The sequence below is a fragment of the Pseudophryne corroboree genome, chromosome 3 (assembly GCF_028390025.1).
Source record: "Pseudophryne corroboree isolate aPseCor3 chromosome 3, aPseCor3.hap2, whole genome shotgun sequence".
Taxonomy (NCBI): domain Eukaryota; kingdom Metazoa; phylum Chordata; class Amphibia; order Anura; family Myobatrachidae; genus Pseudophryne; species Pseudophryne corroboree.
Genome location: NC_086446.1, coordinates 557,272,087 through 557,297,144, shown reverse-complemented (window position 1 = coordinate 557,297,144; position 25,058 = coordinate 557,272,087). Strand labels below are relative to the sequence as shown.

Below are 25,058 nucleotides of genomic sequence, written 5' to 3'. Positions count from 1 at the left end.
ACATTTCTAGGTGGCTACTGCATTAGTATATTTTTGCACATCCGCTGCTGCGAATGCGTTACCATCCATCTCTGAATCAGGCCCTTTGGGACGAATTCTGAGTTGGGAATAAAGTCAGAAAGAGCAAGTAACTGTGCACCTGGGTAAAACCATGCAGGTGGGGCAGATGTAATGGGCACTCGATATACCTGATGTTGGGATGCCGGCGCTCAGCATGCCGGCGCCGGGATCCCAACTGCCAAGATACCGACAACTATTCTCCCGCTTGGGGTGTCCACGACACCGCTGGAGGGAGAATAAATAGCACGGCGCAGGTAGCGTGCCACCGTGCCTGCAGCGTGGTCAGCGCAGCGAGCCCGCAATTGGCTCTTTTGCGCTCGCCCAGGCTGCCGGCATTCCGGCGGTCAGGCGCCGGGATCTCGACAGCCGGCCAGTCATACTACACCTGATGTAATGTGCAGAAAGATTTAAATTGCAGTGTAAAAATAAAGCTGGCCAGCATTTGTTGGCTACATGCAAAAGCTACCAGTATCTAACCCACATGCAAATAATGTATGTATTATGCTCCCTCTCCATTGCAAAATGATTTATCCCAGTGCACGGTTACTTGCTCTTTCTTACTTTCTTTAGATAGATTGTTAAGCTACTCACTAAGATCAATACACAATTCATCTACTCTATGAAATAAACTTCAAGGCAATGTCATTTAAGACAATACCAAGATGTATTTCCCCCTGAACAGGAGTTGTTGATTTGCAAGCTGCCCTATCAGTAACTTATATATCTTTCTGCCCATAACAATGTTTCAGAGAAATGATTTAGGGCACAGAACTTCAAAATGATTTCTAAAAACTTTGGGACATACTGTGGGGCACATGAACATGTAGAAGAAGTAAGGAGTAATATAACTTGTGTATTATACATTAATCACCTCCAAATAATACATTTCCATTGGCATCCATCTTTACATGGGATTTCATCAACTGTTTCTGCTCCTCTGTTGGGTTAATACCTAGGTAGTTCAGTGCCTGTATATGATATACAAAGAAAGGAAAGGGAGCGATGAGAGAAACTTTCTTCAAAGGAAGAGAAGTACAGTATTAGGACACACGTGCTGAAATTGGATGGTGGCAGTTCATAGAAAATGTAAAGAAAATGTACTTCACAGAAAGGGTAGTGTATGAGTGGAATAGTCTCCTGCCGGAGGTGATAGAGGCTAAGGGCCTAATTCAGAGTTGATCGCAGCAACAAATTTGTTAGCAGTTGGGCAAAACCATGTGCACTGCAGGGGGGCAGATATAACATGTGCAGAGAGAGTAAGATTTGGCTGGGGTGTATTCAAACTGAAATCTAAATTGCAGTGTAGAAATAAAGCAGCCAGTACTTACCCTGCACAGAAACAAAATAACCCACCCAAATCTAACGCTCTCTACAAATGTTATATCTCGCCCCCCCCTGCTGTGCACATGGTTTTGCCCAACTGCTAACAAATTTGCTGCTGCAATCAACTCTGAATTACCCCCTAAGACAGTAGAGTAATTTAAACATGCTTGGGATAGGCTTATGAGTATCCTTACAGAGAACCAAGGATCAAGAAAAGTTGAGGTTACCTAAAAGGTTAAAAAAGGGTCAGACTAGATGGCCAGTTGGTTCTTATATGCCGTCAAATTCTATGTTTCTATAGAATGGGAAAATAATGTATAGTAAAGATGTAGAGAAAAAAAATATGTATAATACAGGGTCGTAAGAAGCTATAGAAAGAACAAGTGTAACTACAAAGGTCATAACTCGGAGTTGGACGCAGCAGCAATACCAGAAGCAGTGGAGCGATAATAGGATTTTAATTACCTATCGGTAAATCCTTTTCTCGTAGTCCGTAGAGGTTGTTGGGGTCCACATTAATACCATGGGGTATAGACGGGTCCATTAAGAGCCACTGGCGCTTTAAGAGTTTGAGCGTGTGGGCTGGCTCCTCCCTCTATGCTCCTCCTACCAGACTCAGTCTAGAAACTGTGCCTGAGGAGACGGACATCTTCGAGAGAAGGATTTTACACAGATAGTGGCGAGATTCACACCAGCTCACACATACAAGGCAAACCAAGCTAACCAGCTTGAAACACAGCAATGGCTGCAACATTACTTACCAAGTAACCATGCAGTACATAACTAAAAACAAAGCTGTACTGAACCAGATAACCACTGCAGGAAAACGAAGCGCTGGGCGGGCGCCCAGCATCCTCTACGGACTACGAGAAAAGGATTTACCGGTAGGTAATTAAAATCCTATTTTCTCTTACGTCCTAGAGGATGCTGGGGTCCACATTAGTACCATGGGGATGTACCTAAGCTCCCAGAACGGGAGGGAGAGTGCGGAAGTTCCTCCAGAACCAATTGACCAAACTTAAGGTCCTCAGAGGCCAAAGTATCGAACTTGTAGAACTTTGCGAACGTGTTCGACTCCGACCAAGTAGCTGCTCGGCAGAGTTGCAAAGCCGAGATGCCCCGGGCAGCCGCCCAGGAAGAACCCACCTTACGAGTAGAGTGGGCCTTAACAGACGCAGGACACGGCAAGCCTGCCGCAGAATGCTGGATAGTGAACCTGATCCAGCGAGATATCGACTGCTTAGAAGCAGGACACCCAATTTTCTTGGGATCATACAGGACAAACAGAGAGTCCAATTTTCTGCGACAAGCAGTCCTCCTCACATAGATTTTTAGAGCCCTTACCACATCTAAGGACTTTGAAGAAATTGAGGAGCCAGTCGCAACTGGCACCACAATAGGTTGGTTGATATGAAATACCGACACAACCTTCAGAAGAAACTGCTGACGTGTCCGGAGCTCAGCTCTATCTTCGTGGAAGATCAAGTATGGGCTTTTACATGACAGCCTTCCACGTGAGAAACTTGACCTCAACCTCCTGTAGAGGTTCAAACCAGTCCGACTGGATCCCAGGGCGCCGTAGGCGGTACAAAGGGAGGTTGGATGTGCAGAACTCCCTTCAAAAAGTCTTAACCTCAGGTAGGGCAGCCAGCTGTTTCTGGAAGAAAATGGATAGGGACGAAATTTGGACCTTTATGGATCCCAACCTTAGGTCCATATCCACACCTGCTTCCAGGAAGAGGAGAAAACGTCCCAGTTGAAACTCCAATATAGGAAACCCCTTGGACTCACACCAAGATACATATTTTTTCCAAATACGATGGTACTGTTTAGACATTACCCCTTTCCTAGCCTGTATCAGGGTAGGAATAACCTTGTTCGGAATTCCCTTCCGAGCTAGTATCTGGCGTTCAACTTCCATGCCGTCAAATGCAGCCGTGGTAAGTCTTGATAGGCGAACGGCCCCTGCAGCAGCAGGTCCTCCCGAAGAGGAAGAGGCCTCGGCTCTTCTAGCAGTAGATCCAGAAGATCGGCGTACCAAGACCTTCTTGGCCAGTCTGGAGCAATGAGGATCGCTTGAACCCTTGTTCTCCTTATAAGCTTTAGCACTCTTGGAATGAGTGGAAGTGGTGGAAACACATACACCGACTGGAAAACCCATGGAGTCACTAGGGCGTCCACCGCCAATACTTGCGGGTCCTTCGACCTGGAACAATATCGCCGAAGCTTCTTGTTGAGATGAGAGGCCATCATGTCTATTTGAGGTAGACCCCAAAGATCTGTTACCTCCTTGAACACCTCCGGATGGAGACCCCACTCTCCTGGATGGAGATCGTGTCTGCTGAGGAAGTCCGCTTCCCAGTTGTCTACTCCCAGAATGGAGATTGCTGACAGCACCAATGCGTGTTTTTCTGCCCAGAGGATGATTCTTGTTACCTCTGACATTGCAGCTCTGCTCTTCGTTCCGCCCTGTCGGTGTATGTAAGCCACTGTCGTTACGTTGTCCGACTGCACTTGAATGGCCCGATTTCTCAGAAGATGGGCCGCTTGTAGAAGACCGTTATAGACGGCTCTTAGTTCCAGAATGTTTATCGGCAGGCCGGCTTCCAGACTTGACCACCTTCCTTGGAAGGTCTCCCCTTGAGTGACTGCGCCCCAGCCCCGGAGACTTGCATACATGGTTAGAAGGATCCAGTCCTGAATCCCGAACCTGCGGCCCTCCAAAAGGTGAGGCAGTTGCAACCACCAGAGGAGTGAAATCCTGGCCTTTGGCGACAGACGTATTCTCCGGTGCATATGTAGATGGGATCCCAACCACTTGTCCAGGAGATCCAGTTGGAAGGACCGTGCATGAAACCTCCCATACTGTAGAGCCTCGTAAGAGGCCACCATCTCTCCCAGAAGGCGAATGCACTGATGAACCGACACCTGGGCTGGCTTCAGGACATCCCGGACCATTGTTTGTATCACCAACGCCTTTTCTTCCGGAACAAACAACCTCTGCACTTCCGTGTCGAGGATCATTCCCAGAAAGGACAACCTCCTGGTTGATTCCAAATGTGATTTTGGAAGATTCAGGATCCAACCGTGTTCCCTGAGCAGGTGGGTCGTGAGAAGAATGGACTGTAACAGCTTCTCCCTGGACGATGCCTTTATCAGCAGATCGTCCAGATATGGAATTATGTTCACCCCCTGTCTGCAGAGGAGAACCATAATTTTCGCCATCACCTTGGTGAATACCCTCGGTGCTGTGGAAATGCCGAATGGCAGTGCCTGGAACTGACAGTGATATTCCAATAGTGCGAATCGGAGATAAGCTTGATGCGGCAGCCAAATCGGAATGTGGAGGTATGCATCCTTGATATCCAGGGATACCAGGAGTTCACCCACCTCTAGACCTGATATCACCGCCTGTAGAGACTCCATTTTAAACTTGAACTCCCTCAGAAAGAGGTTTAGTGATTTTAAATTCAGAATGGGCCTGACCGAACCATCCGGTTTCGGTACCACGAAAAGGTTCGAATAGTAACCTTTGTTTTGCATCTGTGGATGAACCGGCACAATAACCTGTGCCTCCACCAACTTCTGAATGGCTCCCTGTAGGCCTGTCTGCAGGCAAAGCCGGTAAGCCTGATCTGAAGAACCGTTGCGGAGGGAGACCTTGAAATTCCAGCCGGTACCCCTGTGACACAATATCTTGTACCCAGGGATCCAGGCCGGACGACACACAGACGTGACTGAAACGTCGGAGTCTCACCCCCACCGGCCCTACCTCCAGGCCGCGTGGTCCACCATCATGCTGAGGACTTTGGCGTACCTGAAGCAGGTTTCTGTTCCTGGGAACCTGTAGCAGGTTTCTTGGATTTTGGTTGACTTCCTCTAAAGAAGGTGTTGGGTGGTTTGTCCTTGCTTGCTTTAGTAACCCGAAAGGACTGTGAAGCAGCTGAAGAAAAAGGCTTCTTTGCAGCAGGTGCAGCTGAGGGGAGAAAAGGTGACTCACCCGCTGTAGCCGTGGAAATCCACGCATCCAACGCTTCCCCAAAGAGAGCCTGACCTGTGTAGGGTAGGGTCTCCACACCTTTTTCTGGATTCCGCGTTGGCAGACCACTGGCGCAGCCACAGTCCTCTGCGAGCTGAGACAGACATGAAAGAAATTCCTGCAGCCATTGAACCCAGGTCCTTCATGGATTCCACCATAAATCACGCAGAATCCTGAATGTTACGTTAAAACAATTCAACGTCACTTTTATCCAGTGTATCCAAATCCTCTAGTAAAGTGCCTGACCACTTTGCTATAGCTTTGGAAATCCATGCACAGGCAATAGTAGGACGTAGTATCACCCCTGAAGCCATGTATATGGATTTGAGCGTAGCATCAACTTTCCGATCAGCCGGCTCCTTTAAGGCGGTGGATCCTGGAACAGGTAAAACCACCTTTTTTGAGAGTCTGGATACAGATGCGTCCACTATGGATGGGTTTTCCCATTTTTTCCTATCCTCTACAGGAAAGGGAAAAGCAGCCAGAACCCTTTTAGGTATCTGGAATTTTGTCTCCGGATTTTCCCACGCTTTTTCAAAGATAGCATTCAATTCTTTGGACGCAGGGAAGGTTAGCGAGGCTTTCTTACTGTCTGTGAAGTAAGCCTCCTCAACCTGCTCAGGTGTTGTATCAGTAATATTCAACACATCCCTAATAGCCTCTATCATCAACTGCACCCCTTTAGCAAGCGATGCGGTCCCCCTGAGCACATCCCCATCACTGTATGCTGTATCAGAATCGGTATCCGTGTCATCTTGCATAATTTGGGCAAGAGCAAGTTTATGGGAACCTACAGAGGGGGGCCCTGAGGTAACAGAACCGGACCAAACTGCCATAGAGTTCTGTAAAACCTGAGTTGCAGATTCATTCTGTGCAGTCCTAGTAGAAATTACAGCCATCATAGATTTGAAAGAGGCAAACCATTCCGGCTCCCTTGCTGGTATCTGCGCTAAAACAGTGCAATCTTGATTACCTGGAATGAGATCATCCTGAGAGGACAAATCCTCTGCAGCATATGACACAGAGTCCCTAGACATAGCTAAACTGAGATCCCAAACACTCGACACACACAGGGGAGGTTAGACAGAGTTTCACCCCCAAGAATGGCAAGAGAGACAGAGATTGGAGGCAACCCACACACAGCGCTTTTTAAGATATAGGGAGACCCCTACCAGCGCTGACTGTGCATCTTAATAGGTTACACAGCCTGTACAACAGCCTCCCCCACTTCTAAAACCCCCTGGTACCGTTAGAGATAGCTGGAGTTGATATGGAGGGACTTTCCTTCACTGACAGCGCTTCTGCAGGCAGGAAAATGGCGCTGAACGCTGCTGGGTACACTCTGAGAAGCTCCACCCCCTTAATGGTGCTGTCTTCCCGCTCTTCTGAAGATTATACTGGCCTGAGGAATTGTGCTGGCAGCAATCCTGGGACCCTGACAGGCTTGGAGGTCAGTGTAGGGTGTAGGCGCTGGCTCAGGGCGCCCCTCACAGCGCCGCACTATGTACCGCTGAGCCCCGGAGCGCAGTTAGTACTGCGCTCCATACCCTGTTGCAGCCATCTTCACACCGGCTCCCCGCTTGCCAGGGGGGTCGGTGACTCACTTACCACTGATCTTCAGCTCTGTAAGGGGGTGGCGGCATGCTGCGGGAGTGAGCGGTCGCCTAGGGCAGCTAACGATTATCACCCTCAGGAGCTTAGTGTCCTGTCAGCGGAGATAGTGGCTCAGACCCCGCAGGCGATACCGGATGCAGTGGAGCGATGTTTATATAGTGCATGTGTCCGAGTTGGACTCAGCAGTGATACCGGAAGCAGTACAGCAATGTATATATTGTGCATGTGTCCGAGTTGGACCCAGCAGCGATACCGGATGCAGTGGAGCGGTGTATATATTGTCCATGTGTCCGAGTTGGACCCAGCAGTGATATCGGAAGCAGTGGAGCAATGTTTATATTGTGCATGTGTCCGAGTTGAATGCAGCAACAATGCTGGAAGCAATAGAGCGATGTATATATAGTGCATGTGTCCGAGTTAGACGCAGAAGCAATACCGGAAGCAGTGGAGCGATGTATATATTGTGCATGTGTCCGAGTTGGACCCAGCAGTGATACCGGAAGCAGTAGAGCAATGTATATATTGTGCATTTGTCCTAGTTGGACCCAGCAGCGATACCGGATGCAGTGGAGCGATGTTTATATTGTGCATGTGTCCGAGTTGGATGCAGCAGCGTTACCAGAATCCATGGAGCGATGTATATATTGTGCATGTGTCCGAGTTGGACCCAGCAGTGATACCGGATGCAGTGGAGCAATGTATATATAGTGCATGTGTCCGAGTTGGATGCAGCAGCAATACCGGAAGCAGTGGAGCGATGTATATATTGTGCATGTGTCCGAGTTGGACCCAGCAGTGATACCAGAAGCAGTGGAGCGATGTATATATTGTACATGTGTCCGAGTTGGACCCAGCAGCGATACCAGAAGAAGTGGAGCGATGTATATATTGTGCATGTGTCCGAGATGGACCCAGCAGTGATACCAGAAGCAGTGGAGCGATGTATATATTGTGCATGTGTCCGAGTTGGATGCAGCAGCAATACCGGAAGCAGTGGAGCGATGTATATATTGTACATGTGTTCGAGTTGGACCCAGCAGTGATACCAGAAGCAGTGGAGCGATGTATATATTGTGCATGTGTCCGAGTTGGATGCAGCAGCAATACCGGAAGCAGTGGAGCGATGTATATATTGTAGATGTGTCCGAGTTGGACACAGCAGTGATACCAGAAGCAGTGGAGCGATATATATATATATATATATATATATATATATATATATATAGAGCATGTGTCCGAGTTGGACCCAGCAGTGATACCAGAAGCAGTGGAGCGATGTATATATAGTGCACGTGTCCGAGTTGGACCCAGCAGTGATACCATAAGCAGTGGAGCGATGTATATATTGTGCATGTGTCCGAGTTGGACCCAGCAGTGATACCAGAAGCAGTGAGCGATGTATATATTGTGCATGTGTCCGAGTTGGACACAGCAGTGATACTAGAAGCAGTGGAGCGATGTATATATAGTGCATGTGTCCGAGTTGGACCCAGCAGCGATACCAGAAGCAGTGGAGCGATGTATATATTGTGCATGTGTCCAAGTTGTACACAGCAGCAATACCAGAAGCAGTGGAGCGATGTATATAGTGTGCATGTGTCCGAGTTGGACCCAGCAGCGATACCGGATGCAGTGGAGCGATGTATATATAGTGCATGTGTCCGAGTTGGACGCAGCAGCAATACCGGAAGCAGTGGAGCGATGTATATATAGTGCATGTGTCCGAGTTGGACGCAGCAGCAATACCGGAAGTAGTGGAGCGATGTATATATTGTGCATGTGTCCGAGTTGGACCCAGCAGTGATACCAGAAGCAGTGGAGCGATGTATATATAGTGCATGTGTCCGAGTTGGACCCAGCAGTGATACCAGAAGCAGTGGAGCGATGTATATATAGTGCATGTGTCCGAGTTGGACACAGCAGTGATACCAGAAGCAGTGGAGCGATGTATATATAGAGCATGTGTCCAAGTTGGACACAGCAGCAATACCAGAAGCAGTGGAGCGATGTATATAGTGTGCATGTGTCCGAGTTGGACCCAGCAGTGATACCAGAAGCAGTGGAGCGATGTATATTTAGTGCATGTGTCCAAGTCGGACGCAGCAGCAATACCGGAAGCAGTGGCGCGATGTATATAGTAACATAGTAACATAGTATCTAAGGTTGAAAAAATACAATTGTCCATCGAGTTCAACCTATTTGTGGTCTCCTATGCAGGATTATTTTGTATAAAATTTTGACTGATGTTGATGACTGTCGTTACGTTTTACCCCTCTTTTTTATAATAACCATAGTGCGTGACTATGCCCCGTAACCCTGGATATCCTTATCCATTAGGAATTTATCTAACCCATTCTTAAATGGGTTATAGTGTGCATGTGTCCGAGTTGGACCAAGCAGTGATACCAGAAGAAGTGGAGCAATGTATATATAGTGCATGTGTCCGAGATGGACACAGCAGTGATACCAGAAGCAGTGGAGTGATGTATATATAGTGCATGTGTCCGAGTTGGACCCAGCAGTGATACCAGAAGAAGTGGAGCAATGTAATTATAGTGCATGTGTCCGAGTTGGACCAAGCAGTGACACCAGAAGAAGTGGAGCAATGTATATATAGTGCATGTGTCCGAGTTGGACACAGCAGTGATACCAGAAGCAGTGGAGTGATGTATATATAGTGCATGTGTCCGAGTTGGACCCAGCAGTGATACCAGAAGAAGTGGAGCAATGTATTTATAGTGCATGTGTCCGAGTTGGACACAGCAGCAATACCGGAAGCAGTGGAGCGATGTATATATTGTGCATATGTCCGAGCAGGACGCAGCTGCGATACCAGAATCCGTGGAGCAATGTATATATTGTGCATGTGTTGGAGTTGGATGCAGAAGGAATATCGGAAGCAGTGAAGCAATGTATATATTATGCATGTGTCTGAGTCGCACTGCTTATGTGTCCTGATTTTGTACAGAATTGCAGTAGATTTGGGGGCATGGTAGCAGAAATTTAAGGGGCATTCCGGAACGCTGACTGGGCTGTAACAAGGGTTGCTAAAAAGACGATAGTGCATCTTATGATGGAGGCGTGTCATGGAAAACGGTTGCGTATAAAGACGTTGAAACGCTCACATAGGAGGCCATACTCTGACTGAGAAACTGCACCTGCCATAGGGCTAGTGCAAGTTTTGTTGGTAAACTAATAATGCATCTAATGATGCACCAATCAGTATTTCTACCTCTATGGATGGTGACGGTGTCAGATGAACTGATGTACTCCGGAGAAGGACTTTGTAGATGCATACCTCCCAACATGACCCTCTCCAGGAGGGACAAAATGCTCTGCTTCTGGATTTTTCTCTTAATTTATGATTGCCGACACCTGTGTTGAACAGGTGAATGGATAAGAAAGGTGTTTCAGCACAGGTGATGGCAACCATAAATTAAGAGAGAAGTCCAGGAGCAGAGCATTCTGTTCCTCCTGGAGAGGGTCATGTTGGGAGGTATGTAGATGCATTAGCATAAAGACCCAGATGCAACTGTAGCAATAGACTCAGCCATGGCTGTACTATATCTACGTCCACCTCAGCCCCAAACTATCATAGGAATGCAAAAAATGTTACACAAATTTACATTTTCTTTTCTACAAAAAATAGTAACTGTTAGTACATTTATATTTGTTAAGCTTTAAGCACAGGAATTGTTTTTTTACTATTACTTATAAAAATAATAAACCATTTCCTATATTATATAATATAGTGTACTGTAATAATGAAATCTCAAATCAGAACACAGTCTTACTTTTCTGCATATCCCATTTAACTGGTGTGGTCACATGGAATGCGACCAAAAGCAGCTAGACTATAGCCGCCATGGCTGTACTATATCTACGTCCACCTCAGCCCCAAACTATCATAGGAATGCAAAAAATGTTACACAAATTTACATTTTGTTTTCTACAAAAAATAGTAACTGTTAGTATATTTATATTTGTTAAGCTTTAAGCACAGGAATTGTTTTTTTACTATTACTTATAAAAATAATAAACCATTTCCTATATTATATAATATAGTGTACTGTAATAATGAAATCTCAAATCAGAACACAGTCTTACTTTTCTGCATGTCCCATTTAACTGGTGTGGTCACATGGAATGCGACCAAAAGCAGCTAGACTATAGCCGTCGTGCTGTATCCTCGGCTTTTAAATGGAGATCCGCTCTGCACATGTCTGACTGTGACCGCCGTCATCACTGCCGGTATCGCGCCCCAGAATGCAGTGCCAACAGATTTCTGGAGCACGTGTCAGGGGCAAAAGTGCGAGGAGGGGAACTTTGTATCCCCTTTCCCGAGTACTATTTATAGAGCTCTTCTGCAGCAAGAGGGGCAAATCATCAGTTCACCATAGGGGTGTGTACACACGGTGAGATTTTTTCTTCTGATTCAGACTATATAGTCAAAATCGGAATAAAAGTGAGTGCAGATCGCAAGGTGACAGTCACCTTGCGATCCCGATTCGATGCCGATGCGCGGTCGGCATCGAAAGAAAAGATAGACTGTGCAGGCAAGTCAATTTTGACTCTCTCTATAGAAAAGATAGTCAAAATTGACACTTAGCCAAAATCGCACATAGCCAGTATCGCAAGCACACTCATTATGTGCTTGCGATACTGACTATGTGCCGACCCGGCCCCTGTCGCATAGTGGGAATCGGGCATAGCCCGAATCTCACCATGTGTACACACCCTTACACATGATCTGCTGCACTCTGCATGTGGGGGAGGGGTGATGCCTCATGGGGGTCAGGGAAATTTCCATTGGTCACTGAGGGGGTGGGGGGGGGGGGGCATGTGCAATAACAGGACTCATTACACAGGAGGGGGCAGGGGTTACACCACTTGGGATCTATTACCACTAGGGGGTAAAGATGGCGGATGGGGGGTGTCAAGGCAATTTTACAATGTGCGCCTGTGGAGCCATATTTTTTTCCAAATAAAATATTTCAATTCATTTTTAAAAATAAGTTTTCGAGGGACATTTGGCAAAATAAAATGAGCACAAATTACCTTTGTGAGTCCCTGGTTATACTACAACACGTGAATCTTAAACCTATAGTGTATATTTCTGACTACAGCACTTTTAAAATATGTCTTGAGCTGTGACAAAAAGGATCTGAACAGGTTAATACTGAACTCTTACCATTTCCAGTTTTTCTACTTTCAGTTGGACATCAGGATTGAGAGAAATCAACCTTTCACGGCTGCGTCCCTGATTAGGAACTGTAAATAAGAGACACCAGGGTGTGTGTTAATTATGGAGGTTAATGGCAGTTCATTGCAGCCTGAGGTTTCCTGCTCCCTTCCACAAGTCAATTAGTCATCTGATTGCAACAGTCAATCAATTGTACAATGGAGAGTGTATGTGAAGGTTACTGAAATAGAAAGTACACATAAAGTATATATATTGTGGCTGACACGTGTAAGGAGTGTGGTTGGAGGGATCCGCCCACCCAGGGGAGAAAAGGGAGGTGTCCAAGTTGGACACAGCAGAAATACACCTAATGGCTGCTGCAGTGGAGAGTCAGTGAGGAAGATGCTGTAGACAGGACAGGCTGGGGCCTGTATGTATAGTCCAAATGGGACTGTGGAAGCCAATCTAAGCTCAGTATGCAGGTAGCTGCTGAGGGTCAGGAGGCTTGTGGTGTCTAACCCTGGAGGAGACAGCAGAGACCACTAAACTCTGGGACTGAGCTACACATTACTGGGAAGAAGCCAGGCCAGTGAGTAGGCCAGGAAGTGCCTAGCCCAATGGTTCTCAAACTGTGTGCCGTGGCACCCTGGGGTGCAGCGGGATACTTGCAGGGGTGCCTCAGGTTGGTGGTCAAGGACCAATTCAAACTATTTATGGTCAATGTAATAGGCAAAAATAGTGCTTGTGGCTGCCAATCATAAAACATGTGGGTAAACAGAATCAAATCTGGTCCCTTACCACATAACTGAACCTAAGGATGACGCAAACATAATTTACTTAATTTTATATTTTTTTCTAACTTTCTCAGTAAGAAACTTGTGGGCTAGGGGTGCCTTGAAAAAAATATGAGCATTCTAGGGCGCTGTGATTCAAAAACGTTTGGGAACCACTGACCTAGCCTAATGCCTGTGAGTGACCTGCAGGAAGCAGGACTGAGACTGTGTACAGTATATGAGAGGCCAGATTGTGAGGCTGTACATGGGAGCAGCTGTGGCAGCCAAGGCCAACCCTTGCCGGAACCTGTGACTATACCCTTTCAGAGACAGGACTGAGACTTTGGGACTTTATGAGAGACTTTATTTGCACATTAGCTGCCCAAAGTTAGTCAGGGGCGAAGAAGGGAGTCACTGTCCTATATGGGGGCAAGGCGTGCTATTTTCTGTTCTATTGTGTTGTACCATATATGCTGGAAAGATGTGTTAGATCCTGTTTGAGCACATAGACACAACACAAATTCAGCCCTCTACCAAGCTAATTACCACAAGTCATCACATTATATACACACACACACACACACACAGAGGGATGACACTTAAGGTTTTCCAGTAAAAAGAGGATTTTGGTACTTACCAGGTAAATCCTTTTCTTTGAATCCATAGGGGGCACTGGAGTACTCTTGGGATATGGCTTTAGCAGAACAAGGCACTGAATATTTAAATTTAGTAACTCTCCTCCCCTCCATATTCCCAGAGTACCTCAGTGTTTTTTCTGTGCTCACAGTAGTAACAAGCACGAGTGCTAGCTCTGCAGCACTTATACTTATACACACACACAAAGGGATAACACTTAAGGTTTTCCAGTAAAAAGTGTATTTAAGCCACCATCAAATATACATACAGGTGTGGCATCATACAGATTTAGCCTTAATATGTCATGCAGCATGAGTTGCCTGGCGTGAGTGAGCCACCATGTCCCGTGGAACTCTGCTGTCGGACCAAAAATGCACCTTAGTCACAATGCAATGCGACTAGGACGCACAAGGAGACTGCTAGCCAACACACTCCAGCCATAGTTGCAGGCACACCTCTTGTGTATATCATGTTAAGCAAGGGACAGCTATACAGTGAGGTGCTTAGCTATGGAGAGAGTTCAGCAGAGCATTATTGAACATGGGGCCTAATTCAGACCTGATCGCAGCAGCAAAATTGTTCTCTAATGGGCAAAACCATGTGTACTGCAGGTGTGGCAGATATAACATGTGCAGAGAGAGTTAGATTTGGGTGGGTTATATTGTTTCTGTGCAGGGTAAATACTGGCTGCTTTATTTTTACACTGCAATTTAGGTTTCAGTTTGAACACACCCCACCCAAATCTAACTCTCTCTGCACATGTTATATCTGACCCCCCTGCAGTGCACATGGTTTTGCCCAACTGCTAACAAATTACCTGCTGCGATCAACTCTGAATTAGGCCCATTGTGAAATGCTGAGCATGCGTCTGTTAACCACCAAAGCTAAGTCTTCCAGTTTGCAATACTAAAATTACAAAAACACGTTATAATGTATTGAAGATAAAAGAAAAATGATTTGCAAGCAGAATTTGAACCCAGGGTGATGGATGTGTAAATCGTCGCCTTACCCGCTAGGCCACGCACTCCAGCCATAGATGCAGTTTTATTCTTTCAACTGAATCTTAACCAACCTGCTCATTTTCAGTTTGTCTCTAACCATAAGAATTGCTCATAAGCCTTAACTCTTTCCCCTGTAAAATACTGATCTTCTCTAAACACTGTTTTGAATAAATGAACAAATTCAGGTTCATAGAGCCATATTAGTAGGTGTGCATGGTGAACGCCAAATGTTTAATCACAACAGTCTGAAGTGAAAACAGAAAAAATCAAACTCTCAGCACCACCCTCAACCTTTACTGTCCTAATCCTCACACGCTTCTTCCTTCCACTGCATTACAGCAGCAACGGAAAGGGAAGACAATCTACTTCAACATGACATTAAATTGAAAGCATGCCGCCACCATGGCAACGTAATCTTGCTTGATTTTACAGACATCTGTTCATTATGTGACTTCTGTTAGATCTATTGATTGCTACAGCTACTTGGCGAATGCTCGACCGGCTCTCTTGGTTATTCTAGACCTCTCGGCTAAAAGAGGTTTTCTAGAGGGCTTATTTTAGGAACTCATAGACTTTTCAATTCAGTCGTCTTTTATCCACTTTTTCTATAGCATAGTCTGCATCTTTTGTGTGTCCCATAAAGCCTGCATTATGTTGCATGTTCTTTAAAGGATTGAAGTGAAATGAAAGTGTGAAAATCTTGAGGACGTACCTGACATGTCTGCAATATCCCTGTCTGGAGTGGTGGATAAGCGCTGCTCCTTACAGTATCCACTTTGGCTCTGTGCAAACAAATAGATAGTGGTAGGATTATTTACTTTGAAATCCTAGTTATGAGTAGATACTGTATGTTTCACATTAAAGAGACCTAAATCCTGAGTTTAGTTTTACACACAAAATTAAATATAACCAAACTTGGTCAATTCTGAACCTAAAAAATGTTCATTAGCTTTGCAATTTAGCACAGGTAAGTAATCTGGAGCGGACCATTAGCTATTTTAGTAATAGACCAAAGTTCTTTAAGCACAGTAATAGAAGCAGTGACACATGCAGACAGCAGAGAACTAAGGATCATAATAGACGTTAGATACGTTTTGCAAAGTGGCTCAGTGAAAGTGCTGGCAGTCCATTCCAGTTATGAAATAGAGAAAAGGTTTATGTGTAGCAGCAAAAACGAGATGACAGATGTGTCCTCATACACCTAGCCTCAACACACCATGAAGCGTGGTGTCCCTTTGCTGAGCGGTGTACAGATGTGTCCTCTTACATCCTTACTGCAGTCACGCTGAACAGCCTTCAAGTCGCACCATGCCGTGACTGGACTCTGTAGCGCCGAGCGTCTTTTTTGTGTCTTCGCCGAGAAAATGCGTCTTAGATGCAATGTAATGCAACAGGACGCACAAGCAACTTCTGCTGATTAAAATGATATGCTTAACCACTTGCCTGGCATGGTCGCATCAGATGCGACCATGCCTGAAAGTGCTTTATCTGACCTGGTCGCACAGGATGCGACCAGTCCGATAAACAGTGTTAGCAGCAACAGGGAAGGGAAACTTCCCTCCGCTGCTGCTGTCAGAGGGACTGGAAGGTCACTCTACCTACCTGCACTCTCCCCCACTGATTGCCGTGCTGCCGATCACTGCTGATCGGTCAGCACGGCAGGATCCCCCTCTCCAGCGGCTGCACCATAGCAACCGCTGGGCAAGTGTAAATTTACCCCCTCAAGACCCCCTGTGTACCTGGAGGCTGTCCCTGCTTTCAAAATGAAAGCCGTGATGGTCACAATGTTTCCGATGTTTGCGATATTCCTGATCAATGTTTCGATGTTTAAAAATATATTATTTAAAAAATATATTTTTACTTATTTTTTAAATTTTGTAGCGAACTTTAACTAAAATCATTTTGGATACGGTTAAATTCACGTTCTTCACCTAATTCACCTAAACAACGACAATTTCGGAGCGGTTAATATTCTGTGTGTAATAGCAGCTCTATCTGCATCCGAAATGCTACGTTACTGTTTTCCATAAAAACGATGTAGCATAGCATTTTGTATGCAAATACAGTCGCAGTCACACACTGAATATAGGCATGCTGCATATCATTTTAATCAGCAGAATTTGCTTGTGCGTCCTATTGCAGTACATTGTGACTAAGACACACAGAAAAAAATGCAAACGGGTCACACGGCACTCACGCGTTACGTGTAACGTGACTTGAAGCACATGAAGACAAGTTGTAAGAGAACACATCTGTAGCATCTTTTTTTGGAATGTGAGTCTTAGTGGCAATGCGATGTGACAAATCCACTTCACTAGCAAGCACTTATTAATTTGAAATGTGACACTTGTAAATCTATCCGTGTGTGACTGAGTCTGTCTCAGTCATACACAGATATACAAGTGTTGCACATCAAATTAATCAGTGTAAACTCATAAAGCGGTTTTGTCCCATCGCATTGATAAGTAAGACGCATATTTGAGGTTCATGTTACCTAACTATGGCCCAAATGTATTAAGCCTTGAAAAGTAGAAATTGGGGACAGATAAAGAGTGATAATGAGCAGCCAATCAGCTTCCTAACTGTCATGTAACAGGCTGTGTTTGAAAAATGACTTGAGCTGGTTGGCTGGTACTTTATCACTCTTTATCAGTCTCCCCTTTATCACTTTCTAAGGCTTAATACATTTGGGCCTACATAGTGTATCATTGGAGGACTCATATATTGCACACTTTATATGTGATAATAACAATACTTATATACTATTTAATTCAATAGAACTTTAAAACACATATTGAAACCTGTGAATCATGAAACAGCAGGTTAATCCTTAAGGGCCCCATACACTAGAACGATAATGCCCGATTTCATCCGATTTCGGCCATTCGGGCCGATATATTGGATGAAATCGGGATGTGTTTTACATCCGATCCGATGTGCGGTCCCGTGAGCATCGGATCGGATCCCCTAGATTGACTGTGCTGCACTAGTGATATGTTGGACCCCTCAGGCATGACTGGGATCGCATAAGATAAATCGTATGCAAAAGTACCTCATACGATGTATCTTATGCGATCCTGCCACCCGGGAGGCTGCCGGGCGGTTCAAGGGTGATCGCCTGCGACGTGAGGGTCCGACATATCGCTGTAGTGTATGGGGCCTTTTACAAGCTTATGACTACAATTTGTTACATTAGCAGAGCTTGAACAAATTGTTACATTGTATATCATATTTGATACTGTTTTTTTCTAGAAATAGCTCACACAAAATCATTAGACTTTATGAATACAAACTGCTCAGCATTCTTTTAATTAAACACTTATTTTTCATTTCTTTCTTATCACACTGTTTTAAGATTTTGCTTTATTGGTTCTATTAAGGGTATACTAAGAACACAAGCAATAAATAGCATATTACTTACATGGATCTGTACTTTTAAAGTATATCCAATAAAAGTTGGTTTTAAAAAAAATCTTTTTTTGATACATGGGACATGAATGCACCCTTTGTAAACTGACTCCTTCGTCCTTTTCCTTTATGCTTGCATATTTGAGTGAAAAAGACACTCGTCGCAAGCTGAGTCGCACAGGGTCTGGCGCACCAAGGTCAATATATTTTTACTGTATGTATGTATGTATATTAACCATTTTTATTTTTAGAATTGGACTTACTACATCATATGTATTTTACTGCAATTTATATTGTCTAATAAGGCTAATTACATATTATATTCAACTTAGATTGGCATAAACAGTCCAAGGAAGTGACCAGTGTGCCCGTGAAACAGGTAACTAAAGTTTATGCCTTCTCTACCCTGGCAAGCCGTATGTGATAAGATGACCATACTTTTGTGTTTCTCTATGAAACATCTGTAATAAAATTTAAATTGAAGACACAACTACTTCTCAGTCATTGGGATCTGCGCCTTAAGGATTTATTGCACCAAGAAGTGATGTTTGACACGACTGCAGCAATAGTGTATGAGGATGCATCTGAATCTTTGACTCTACCTTGTGCTTTAGGAGAGCTCAGATACAACTCAGCTTAGTACCAGACTTAAAACAGTGGATGCAACTACAGGTATTTTCTTACTTAGAACAACATTAATGAAAATATGACTGGAGACAAAAAAAACCAAATACTGACAATTACATGCCCGTAGCTCAATCACATCTATAGCTTGTAAGCTTGCAATCAGGGCCCTCTTACCTCTTTGTCTCTTATTATCAGTCTTGTTTTACTACTGTTTAGTTTTACAAATGTAAAGCATAGAAGAATATATTGACACTATGCAAGTAAATGTTTATAAATAAAATAGCAGCCCCTCTACACAGACATCATTAAATATACTTAACTCTTAATTTCTAAATTTTTGCTTCCTACTCTGTCCAATATCTTTTTTTCCACATGACCTTGGCACAAGGGTTTGCAGACTTGCTACGACCATACAGCTCTGGTTAAGAAAATTATTTTCATATATAATCAACTTGTATATTATGTCTAGAGGACATAATATATGAAGCAGCTGGCCATATTTCTATACTTACTGGCATATTGGTTTTAGTAGAATCTGGCGTAGAAGACATCTTTGAGGCAAAGTCCATTCGCTTCTGTGCATTCTCTGTTGGTAACAAGGAGTCCAGATGTGTTTCCCCATGTCTGATGAATGAGATCTCCCAGGAGGACCACTTCCTGCAGGGTGTAGAAGACATCTCACAGTGTCAGGTACATTCACCCCATCTACTCCTAAAAATGTCTGGAGTTTCAGGCTTAAAACAGGTTTTAAAGAAATATAAACTAAAAAGATATGTACATATTTGTACATAAAGAAGATAAAGAACAATACAATGTCCTGGTAGAACCTAATCATAACAAGGCATAAGACATCCAAAACTTACTAGTCCTCTCATTATGTATATAGCATTTAACAATGCAGTATATGGAGCCTATTTTTGCAGCTGTAGTACACAATTTATCGATTGAAATTGGAAATATCTATCTGTGTGTATATAAATATATACACACACATTACAGATAGATATTTCCAATTTCAATTGATAAATTGAATTTTTTTTTAAAAACATTATATATATATATATATATATATATATACACACACACACACTGCTCAAAAAAATAAAGGGAACACTTAAACAACACATCCTAGATCTGAATGAATGAAATATTCTTATTAAATACTTTGTTCTTTACACAGTTGAATGTGCTGACCACAAAATCACACAAAAATTATCAATGGAAATCAAATTTATTAACCCATGCAGGTCTGGATTTGGAGTCACGCTCAAAATTAAAGTGGAAAAACACACTACAGGCTGATCCAACTTTGATGTAATGTCCTTAAAACAAGTCAAAATGAGGCTCAGTAGTGTGTGTGGCCTCCACGTGCCTGTATGACCTCCCTACAACACCTGAGCATGCTCCAGATGAGGTGGCGGATGGTCTACTGAGGGATCTCCTCCCAGACCTGGACTAAAGCATCCGCCAACTCCTGGACAGTCTGTGGTGCAACGTGGCGTTGGTGGATGGAGCGAGACATGATGTCCCAGATGTGCTCAATTGGATTCAGGTCTGGGGAACGGGCGGGCCAGTCCATAGCATCAATGCCTTCGTCTTGCAGGAACTGCTGACACACTCCAGCCACATGAGGTCTAGCATTATCTTGCACTAGGAGGAACCCAGGGCCAACCGCACCAGCATATGGTCTCACAAGGGGTCTGAGGATCTCATCTCTGTACCTAATGGCAGTCAGGCTACCTCTGGCGACCACATGGAGGGCTGTGCGGCCCCCCAAAGAAATGCCACCCCACACCATTACTGACCCACTGCCAAACCGGTCATGCTGGAGGATGTTGCAGGCAGCAGAACGTTCTTCTTGGCGTTTCCAGACTCTGTCACATGTGCTCAGTGAAAACCTGCTTTCATCTGTGAAGAGCACAGGGCGCCAGTGGCGAATTTGCCAATCTTGGTGTTCTTTGGCAAATGCCAAATGTCCTGCAGGGTGTTGGGCTGTAAGCACAAACCCCACCTGTGGACGTCGGGCCCTCATACCACCCTCATGGAGTGTGTTTCTGATCGTTTGAGTAGACACATGCACATTTGTGGCTTGCTGGAGGTCATTTTGCAGGGCTCTGGCAGTGCTCCTCCTGTTCCTCCTTGCACAAAGGCGGAGGTAGCGGTCCTGCTGCTGGGTTGTTGCCCTCCTACGGCCTCCTCCACATCTCCTGATGTACTGGCCTGTCTCATGGCAGCGCCTCCATGCTCTGGACACTACGCTGACAGACACAGCAAACCTTCTTGCCACAGCTCGCATTGATGTGCCATCCTGGATGAGCTGCACTACCTGAGCCACTTGTGTGGGTTGTAGACTCCATCTCATGCTACCACTAGAGTGAAAGCACCGCCAGCTTTCAAAAGTGACCAAACATCAGCCAGAAAGCATAGGAGCTGAGAAGTGGTCTGTGGTCACCACCTGCAGAACAACTCCTTTATTGGGGGTGTCTTGCTAATTGCCTATAATTTCCACCTGTTGTCTATTCCATTTGCACAACAGCATGTGAAATTGATTGTCAATCAGTGTTGCTTCCTAAGTGGACAGTTTGATTTCACAGAAGTGTGATTGACTTGGAGTTACATTGTGTTGTGTAAGTGTTCCCTTTATTTTTTTGAGCAGTGTATATGTATTATATATATACACATACATACTCACACACAGATGGATCCATGCTCATCTGTGCTTTTAATAGGATTAACTGAGCCAGGGCAGTCTGACTTAATCCCCTGCTGTATTATTCTCTCTGTATTGTATTTCAACTGAGAACAATAGATGAAAGGCTTATGCTAATAAACCTTGGTGCACCTAGGCGCAGCAAAGAAGCCAAGCTGTATATGTGTGTGTGTGTGTGTGTGTGTGTGTGTGTGTGTGTGTGTGTGTGTGTGTGTGTGTGTGTGTGTGTGTGTATGTATGAACAGGTGAGGTCCGTGCACACACTCTATTCCAGATTGTATAGTTCAACATGCAGTGCAGGCTCATCCACTCCAGCTAGGAGAAATCCAATTCTAGAAATGCAAATCAGGTGAGCGCACTCGTGAATGTTGTATAAAAGCAACTTTACTTAGTGTATATATCCATATACATGTAAGTTTAAAAAGGCACACTTAGCTGGCTCCCCAGAAATGATCACTACAATGCGGCACACTCGCTCAACATGGATGTCCTCCGGTAAAGCTCACCACCGGCTGTGGTACTCAGCGGTTGACGTCCAGCCGTCTACGTCAGTAAGCCGCGCCCAACGCGTTTCGTCGTCAATGGACTTGATGGATGTGATTGTGGTCTAACAAGGCTATTTTTTATAAGATAGTTTGGTATAAGAAAAAGAGCTTGCATACCATTGCTAACACTTAGTAGTAGAAAATCGTTTTAGTAAAATTACTTCTGTAACGGTGCCTTTGGCATGAGTACTTAATGCTCCCCTAGTAAAATCACTTGTTTTATTACTTAATGAAGCACCTGAAGAAATCACTGAGTGACTGATTAATCCTCTTTTTCTTATACCAAACTATCTTAAACACTTGGAGCTGGATTGGAATCCACTGCTGGGGAGTGTTTTCCTACAAAGGAGCAGCAGTCACCAGCTGGAAATTTTATACATAATCAAGTGGTTATCCAATGAGGAGTGACGTTGGGCATTTAAAAACGGAGCTTTATTAGACCACAATCACACCTCCTGATGAAGTCCATTAACGACGAAACGCGTTGTGCGCGACTTACTGACGTAGACGGCTGGACATCAACTGCTGAGTACCAGAGCCAGCGGTGAGCTTTACCAGAGGACATCCATGTTGAGCGAGTGTGCCGCGTTGGAGTGATCATTTCTGGGGGGCCAGCTAAGTGTGCCTTTTTAAACTTACATGGATGTGGATATATACACTAAGTAAAGTTGCTTTTATACGACATTCACAAGTGTGCTCTCCTGATTTGCATTTCTAGAATATATATATATATATATATATATATATATATACATACACACACTGTATATAACCTTCTACTGCAGGTAGTTTTATTTATTTTATCTTACTAAACCTCCATTTAGATGGGCAGAGGATGATAGAAACAGGGTGGAAATATAAGGAACCACAAATATGCTGCTGTGGTTTAGACATAACCACACCGTCGTCCAAACAAAGATAGAAAATAGTATAACAATGGGCAAAACTTCCCAACACAAATAAAGAAAAATAAAATGCTCTTGTATAAATGCTTGTTAAACCACAAAGATAGAAGTAGTCAATTTATTGAGTACATATGGTCCAGGCAAATAGAGCAGTAGTTTACAAAAAAGCATAGAAAAAATTATACCTCAATTTTGCTCTATTTAATATGCTTTTTGCCTCCTCACATGACACGCCAATCAATGATTCTTTATTCACAGATACAAGTTGGTCTCCAGGTCTTAATCGTCCATCCTAATTAAAGAGGAGAGAATTATCGACTTGAAGGCATTAAAAACCATTCCCTAATTAAGTGGAGTATGTAACTCAGAAAACCAATGACACGCTAGCCACATATTGTACAGCCAATGGAAATGTTACAAAAACAGTAGTGCGCTAAAAAATGCTTTACAACTGTTCTGGCTTTTGATACAGCATATTAAAATGAGGTTTTTACATATTCTTTTTACATTGGGTATGAGATGCATGATGGAAGAAAACCACTGTGAATAAATGCATTTATGCACTATGAAGGGACCTCTCCTTATCCTTGTTTGACAGATATATATATATATATATATATATATATAAAATCTGTCAAACAAAGATAAGGAGGAGATGCTTCATAGTGCATAAATGCATTTATTCACAGTCACGCATTTGTTAAAAGACAGCTAAAAGCCACTAAGGTAAACTCGTACCAGACAGCAAATTGCTGTGGGCTGGTTACCATATGGTATAATATACTCAAATCAAATCCAGACAAGCTCTGTCAGACCTCTCCCACACCTCTGGGCACACAACCCGCACTGCTGATCATCTCAGGGAAGCTGCAGCGCGCCTATATATATATATATATATATATATATATATATATACACACACACATGTATACATGCTCACACACACTATATTGTGACAAAGACAGCACAAATCTGATATAGGTGTAGAACTGCAGGATTGTGGCTGGAGAGAATTCAGGCCATGTGTTGTTGTTGGCTAGGGTTGAGAAGCAGCTGATTGCAGGCACCTGTCAGTTTGTACTAAAAGGGTTTCACACACAAGAAGCAATGCTGCTGATGGTGGTCAAGCTGCCCAGGTGATAGGCCAGGGGGTGGCTTTGTGACCTTGGGAAAGTTGAATAAACCCAAGCAAGGGTACTGACAAGTTCCTAAACCTAGGACCCATGTCCAAGCAGTTAGGCCAGAAAAAACGCTTCCAGTCATGTGTTATAACTGCAGTGAACCCGGTCATGTACGCCGGGACTGTCCGCACCGGGGTGAACTGATGGACTGTAGCACAGGGTATATTAACCCGACCTATTATCAGTAAGTTGGCATCACTGACTCTCCAGAAGAGACTACCTTGTTCTGAATGGCCATACAAATTGAAGGCCGGAAGGTTTGGGCTTTGATTGATACCGGTACTGAAGTGTCCCATGTGTCGGCTAACTCGGTACCAAAAGGGGGGGATCCGGTGTTACCCTCAGTGAAGTACTGTGTATCCATGGGGATGTGGAAAAGTACACCCGTATACAACTGCTGGTGGTTCTAAAAGGACGTGTACAACTGCTGGTGGTGCTAAAATTATAGCTGTTGCAGCCCCAAGGTCTCCCAATCCTGTGATGTTGAGCCATGACTTTCTTCTATTACAAAAGACAATTACCTGGTATGAAAGTGAAAGGAAACCGGCAGAGTGCTGTACTCTGCAAAAGTCATGTGACCATAAAACCTTCCTTGGTCAGTGAGCAGCAGGAGGGAAGTGATCCAGAAGCTGATTCTACTGTGGTCTATGCGATTCTGGTCACGATAGATAGATAGATAGATAGATAGATAGATAGATAGATAGATAGATAGATAGATAGATAGATAGATAGATAATCTTTGTGTGCCATGAGGATTCCATAGCACCATACAAGGATATAGAGCTGACAAAAGTACAGAATACTACCGACAGTATACAAATTCGCATAGCTACATAATTGTGCAGAGGTTAAAGGGTAGAGGGCCCTGCTTATACAAGTTGACAATCTTATTTTAATTTTTAATAGTATATGTCACACTGGATATCTACATTTCACTGGCTTTTAGTCATTGAAAGGGAGTTGGGGAGAAAACACATGACTACACTTTGATCATTCTGGAAAAGGGTACACAGTGCAATTTCACATAAAAAAATTACTTTTAGGAGTTAAGGGG

General features: G+C 44.1%; 1 protein-coding gene across 4 annotated transcripts in view; it reads right to left on the bottom strand.

Moving 5' to 3' along the window:
* Positions 1-25,058, bottom strand: part of STXBP4 (syntaxin binding protein 4) — a 506,433-nt gene that overhangs the window by 375,819 nt on the left and 105,556 nt on the right. For all 4 annotated transcript variants that reach the window (XM_063961265.1, XM_063961264.1, XM_063961266.1 and 1 more), the window contains exons 4-8: positions 23,009-23,115; positions 19,176-19,320; positions 15,341-15,410; positions 12,228-12,307; positions 932-1,028 (exon numbers count right to left, since the gene is read on the bottom strand). In XM_063961265.1, the coding sequence (XP_063817335.1) occupies positions 932-1,028; positions 12,228-12,307; positions 15,341-15,410; positions 19,176-19,320; positions 23,009-23,115 (499 nt within the window). The remainder of the gene's footprint in view (positions 1-931; positions 1,029-12,227; positions 12,308-15,340; positions 15,411-19,175; positions 19,321-23,008; positions 23,116-25,058) is intronic.